Below are 6,389 nucleotides of genomic sequence, written 5' to 3'. Positions count from 1 at the left end.
ATTAAAACCAAGAGGAGAACATTAAATGCCCATCACAAGGAGCAGTATAAATAAATTGTAGAATAATGTATTATGTGGCTATGAAAATGAATGACATTCAGTTACATTTTTACCTATGGGGGGAAGCACATTACTGAAGACTGTGTAACAATATACTGTATTTAATTTTTAAAACAACTCTATTAGGACATATGAAAACTGTACATATTTAAGGTGTAAACTTTGATGAGTTTTGACACGTATATACACATGTGAGATCATCACCACACTCCTCCTCCCCTACCCCCATCTTCAATTCTTCACCTATAAAATGACTAGAATCTGTCTCCCCTCTGGCTTCTTTTCTGCTGCTCTAACACCATCTCTCCCGTGGACAAATGCCTCTTAGCATCCTCCCTGCTTCCAGTTCCTGCCCAGCCCCTCTGCCAGCCCCCCAACCTGCTCCCCAACCTGCAGCACAATCCTATATACAGATCTGGTCATGCCTGCGTCTTCAGTGCCATGCAGAGCTTGAAACATGTCACCATCCAGCTTCCCAGCCTTCTTTTCTGGCCGTCTCTTCCAGCACTCTCTATCCCTGGCCCCTCCCCACCAAACCCTGCAGTCCCTCCCCATTCCCTCTAGCAGCCAGCGACTTTCCAATCCAGCCACTCAGGGCAGCTGTGGGCATTTTTTTTTTTTAAATCTGTCTACTCATTCTCCACCTGACAAATTCTTCTTCCTTCAAGGCCCAATTCAAAAGTCACTGCCCAGAGGAGAGTCATTCCAGACCCTCCATGGCAGTTCATAGCTGCTCTTCTCTGCGTCCACAGGACTAAATACACGTTTTTCATTGAACTGTTCTGTTGAATGATAGACATCTTTCCCACTTGATAATCAGCGTCAAGGCAATAAAGATCATGTCGAATTTATCTTTGGATTGCCAGCATTCAGAAGAGTGCCTGGTACAAGGTCAGTGCTCAATGACTGTTCATCGAATGTGCAAGTACCCCAATAGCCCCTCATGCACACAAGAGCACAGTGAGAAGCTGTCCAGGACAGCAGAGTGAAAGCTTAACTGGGGGTGAGGATGCCTGATTCTAGTTCAGGCTTGCCCACCAACTGGCTGTGTCTCCAGGGACAGCACGAATCTGGTCTCAGTGCCCCCACTTGTAAAGGGGCATACATCAGAGTGCCCTTCTGGGTCTTGCATCTGATGATACAAAGGACTTGATGGCTCACCCCTAAAAATATCCCTTCTTCTCTCCAGAAGGAAAGGACCTCAGAAGTCTTCTAAGGAAAGTCATGGCGCATAACCAGGAGCTGTTAGCAGAGACCAACGTTATCAAGTTCAAAGACCAGGACTTTAACTCCTTGCGGGATCATTGCCTAAGCAGGGGCTGGCTCTTTGAGGATGAGACGTTCCCTCCCATGGCTTCTTCCATAGGCCAGAAGCTGCTCCAGGAAAAACATCTCTCCAATCTGGAGTGGAAGCGGCCCCAGGTGAGTGAGTCCCAGGAACACACCCGGCCGCAGGCCCTCAGAGCTGCCTGCTCCCGTACCTCCCACTGAAAGGAGGATGGGCCTCGGCCCTGATTTTCCAAGATGGCCCAAACCACACTAGAAGCAGAGTAAAATTCATCTGGTCCCTCTGCTAGCGTTATTATATATCCTCTCAGTGGGAGGCCAAGACCCCGTGACAGCAACCAGGACCCCAGACCCCCGGGCTCTAACCCAGTTCTAACGCTGAGCACATTACTGGATTAAAATGCCTCCGTTTTCTCACCTGAAAAATGGGAAACCATGAGGATTGTAGTAATTGGTCTTTAGGGTCTCCGCCACCTCCACAACGAAGCCCATCTGTCAGTCTATCACCCTTTCTTCTCGTCCCGTGTCAGTATCTTTATATTCTTTTTTCCTTCCCCACTAGAACTTGCACAAAGGGAAGATATCGTGCTAGTCATGTATACGATAGGGTGAATTTAAATGGTTGCCTTGCCTCTCTCTTTTATGATCCCACTCTCCATCTTATAGAGGCTTGATCACCTGTATGTGGATTGCAGACATCAGCTGTAAAATTAGCGAGACACTGCAGGACAACATTCAAACCACCCTGACTCCCCCACCCCAGCAGATGGCCACTGACTCCACCTTGGAGCAAGGTGAGCCCTGCTGGTTTTTCTAGAACTGTCTTAATTTTAGGGCACAAAGCTCCACGGGAAATTTCTCAGCAGATGCAACAATCTCGTAATCTCATCAGGGCCACTGCTGATGCAAAGGACCTGGTTGAGGACCACTTTGAGGATCCTGATGCCCGAACTTCAATGCATGTTGCCAAAAGCTGCCAGCAGGACCTAGGGCAAGATCAAATAATATAATGTCTAGTAAGCTAATGATTACAATATCAGCAGCTGTTATTGGACACTGCTGAAATGCCAAGCACTCCTCTGAGCACTTTCCACAAAGATAGGTCAGATTATATAGAAAAGGTGTTTTCTGATGGTGTCTATGAGGAGGCTCTGAGGTCCCCTAAAGTATCTGTCCAGTCTGTGAAATCTAATTCAGTTCGGCCCATGAGAAGGACAACTCCAGAATCAAGCTCTGGAGCTGACACCATCTTGCACTAAGGTAGGACAGATTTGTGGCTTTGGGAAAGAGAAGCGTTGTGAAAATCAGGTGGAGTTTGAGACGCTGCTTAGAGAAAGATGGGGGTGTTCAGGCTTCAGCAATAAGTCCCCAAAAACTCTCGCTTCTGCCTTCACCTCCTGAGGAGAGCCGAGGCAGAGGACTCTATTTAAAGAGGTTCCGAAGGGTCATTTTTCTTTGCCTTTGTTATTTTCAGAAGCTGAGATTCTTTTGGAAAGTGTTTTCTTCTTTTCTCCCAAGGTGCTGAGCAATAAGATGTGAGACACATCTATAGTGTTGAAGAATCTATAACATTTCTATTTAGAAAAGGCTGAGAGTTTCTTATTATCTAAGGCTAGCGACATTTCAGTTTGTGACAGCTTTGGGGACAAGGAGAAACTGAGGCAAACAGAGCTGAAACGACTCATACAGAATCATGCCAGGAACCCAAAATACAGGCAGCTAGGAGCCAAATACGTATTTCCCCTTCCCTTCCTCATCCACAGCCTTACCTGAACTCGGCCAGGGGCTCACTCTTCATTCCAGCATTTCTTTATAAACACCACTATTTCTTTGTGTCCCTTATCAGAATTGGCAATGCTTATCTTTGTACAATGCTTTCCAGAGCTTTCCATGCATCTTCTCTCACTTTATCTCCTTTGTTCTTTCCTAATTTTGTAGGAAAGAAAACCAAGGCTCAGACAGGTGCTATGATTTGCCAGAGTGACACGGTTAGCGAGGGAAGGAGCCGGGATTTACACTGAGATCCCTTCCACACGCTGCACTTTTCCTCACGCTGACTTGAGCTCCTGCCTAGTAGGGACCCTGTCTGAATTTGGATGAATGAATGAATGAATGAGTAACTGGATGAATGAAAGATTCTATCTACGGGTGCCTGATGCAGGTCTCAAACTCATATGTGTAGTAGAGAAACCTTGGGTTGACCTGTTTTCCAAGTAGGAGGGCAGACGAAAGAGCCAATGTACTCACCCCTTCAACACTGTGATGTCCTTGACTACCACAGCTCACAGCTGTCGCAGCAAAGAACCTTGGAAGAGGAGCCACAGCCAGCCTGGCCCAGTCCTAATAGTAATGGCTGCCACTCACACAGTGCTGACCGCATGGCAGGTCTGGCTTCAGGGGCTTTGACTCACTGAATCTTCACAGTATTTCCAGGATGAGATACTATTACTAGCCCCATTTTGCAGATGAGAAGCAGCAACAGAGAGTAGAGCAATCTGCCCACAGTCATGCAGCTAGATGGTGGCAAAGCTGGGATTTGAACCCTGGGGTCTGGCTCCAAGACCTGAACTCCTAACACCACATTATATTGCCCCCGTAAGGCCTCTTCATAAATTCATGTCATACTCTGGGCTTCTGCTTCCCACTAATAATGTTTTACACACCCATAGAATCTCCTACCTTATGTAGGTAACCAGGAAATTGATCACTCTTCAAAGTAGACTTCCCTATGTTCTACCCTTCTTTCCATTTTTTTAGGTAAAAAAAAGAATGGGGATAAAAATGATACCTGTACCATATATTATTACTTTCAGGAAAAATAAATAAATACTTAGAATAGTGTTTAGCACATTGTACGCACTTACTAAACACTAGCTATTGTTGCTGTGGTTAATTTGGGAGGGATGCCATAGGCCAGCAGCCTCAGGGCCTACCCCCTGGGATTCTCAGGCTTTCACAGTTGTCTTAGTTTTAGCCCTTGGCCAGTTTCAGCAAATACTTTCAGGGAGAAATGTGGGTCAGAGAAAACCATTTGGGGGCTAAGAGGATGCTGGCAGGGAATGTGAAAAATGCCTTTCTTCTCGTGTTCTCCTTCCTACCAGTACTTTCAGAAAGTTGACTCCCAACGTACAGCTTGCTCAGTGCCTGTTTATAGGTCAGACTGGTATTCCTCAAACTCCCACTGTATAATGGCTGAGGTGGCTACCAAGGCTCTGTGGGCATTCTCTACATTCTAGGCTTTTCCAGACAATGGAGAAGCTCCTACTCTAGACAACTGTTACACCATGATGGACATCATTGTACCTTGAGTATTCACCCCAGCTTAGTAGGTTCAACAATAGCTCAAGAGTCTGGAGCAGGAGATCCAGGCTCAACTTTCTATGCCTGGTGCAGAAAAGTTGTTTTGTGTTTCATGCCTACCCATCTTTCTCTCTCTCTCTTTCTCTCCCCCACCCTTTACCTACCCTCTCCTTCCTCTTCCTCTTGTCCTTCCTCCCTCTAACAATTAACCTAATCCATTTTGCTGCTGACACTTTTTTTGAAGTAGAAGCCCCCTTCACATCCTGCTTCATTCTGCTTCTGTTTAGGGAGTTTCCAGCCCTCCCTCCCCTAGTTACATTCCACAGCAGCCGTGGCTGTTCACTGAGTAGGACACCACTCCTCAGTGCTCCCTGCAATGCCCCGTCTCAGCAAGAGACAATGCTAAGAAGTATGCTGATTCACAGGGCATCTGAGTGATAGTTTCCTGAACTAAATTTGGTGCTTAGAGTGGCTCCCTTTTAGGAGAATTTTTATTTTATGGAAAATAATAAATCCCATTTATCAAGTGTGCATGTGTGAAGTATTATCCTAAGTGCTTTACATGCAATATTTAATTTTATTACCCTAACAGTCCTGTGAGGTAGACTATTATTATCCTTGTTAAGTAGATCAACACTGTCTAACAGAACTTTCTGGGATGATGGAAATGTTCTTTTTGGACTATTCAATACAGTAACCATTAGTCACCTGTGGCTACTGGGCACTTGAAATGTCGTTGATGTGACTGAGGGATTAAAAGTTTTAATTGTATTTAATTTAAATTAATTGGAATATAAGTGTCCACATACGGCTTAAGGCTACCATATTGGACAGTGCAGAACTGTAGGTGGTGGATCTTCACAGCAGTCACCAATGTGTGTCTGATGGGGAGATTAAAACCTCATCTGCATCCCCATTCTATAGTGAGGAACATTTCACCTCTTGGCTGAGGAATGTCCTATATGCCCAAAGGGTGTTCCCCAACGGGGGCTCGGAGCTCAGTGTACAGCCCCATTGTGGCCTCTTGCCTGTGGCCAAGCCAGAGGGAAGCGTTGCCTATCCAGACAACAACTTTCATCTTCCCTGCAGCCAGAGCAGTTTCTGAAAGGATCATTCACTAGAAATGATCCACCTTCGGACCAAAATGTGTTCTTCAGGAAAGGAAGAGGTTAACGAGTTGGAGATATGAGTGTCAGTGAGGTTGTGAAGACGTACCAAAGGCCATAGGTAACAGAAAATGACAGAAAGTGGCCGTGCCAACAACTAATTGCCATTGTGCCAAAGAACTTTGATGCCAATAAATCAAAGCCCTCTAGCAAAAATAGAGAAAGGAGTGATGTTGCCACCTGTCCCAGCCTGAACTCTGGCCACTGTCTGAATGGGCTGAATGCCAAGATGCTAAATATAGTGTTCCCTCATCCCAGAGCAGCATGCAGTCTGACGAGGTGTGTGAACAGCCTTTGGAGGGAATGCAGGAATATGCAAAGCGCTGTCACATTGGAAGGCACACCTCCAGAGGCAATTGGAGGCTGGTTTAGTACCACTTCAGAGAGGGCATTTTCAAAGATTCCAGGGAATTTTGCATTAAATGAGCTTCTGACATACCTAATATAACAGAGATTATCTCCAAACTTTATCTGGAGAAAGAGCTCTACGATCTAGAACTAAGTTACTGAGATTACTTAGTTTGACTGTTGCTGATGGTTTCTGTATTATTCAGGATTCTCCAGAGAAACAGAACC

At 45.6% G+C, this 6,389-nt stretch overlaps 1 protein-coding gene across 1 annotated transcript in view; it reads left to right on the top strand.

Moving 5' to 3' along the window:
* The first annotated feature begins 1,284 nt into the window (after nucleotides 1-1,284).
* Nucleotides 1,285-6,389, top strand: part of CAPN13 (calpain 13) — a 57,029-nt gene continuing 51,924 nt past the window's right edge. Inside the window, exons 1-2 of the mRNA XM_012652419.1 lie at nucleotides 1,285-1,486; nucleotides 2,043-2,141. Coding sequence (XP_012507873.1) covers nucleotides 1,285-1,486; nucleotides 2,043-2,141 — 301 coding nt within the window. The remainder of the gene's footprint in view (nucleotides 1,487-2,042; nucleotides 2,142-6,389) is intronic.

This window comes from Propithecus coquereli, unplaced genomic scaffold (genome assembly GCF_000956105.1).
Source record: "Propithecus coquereli isolate 6110/MARCELLA unplaced genomic scaffold, Pcoq_1.0 Scaffold39, whole genome shotgun sequence".
Classification (NCBI taxonomy): domain Eukaryota; kingdom Metazoa; phylum Chordata; class Mammalia; order Primates; family Indriidae; genus Propithecus; species Propithecus coquereli.
Note: the sequence above shows the minus strand (reverse complement) of the source record. Positions and strands in the feature narration are given on the sequence as shown.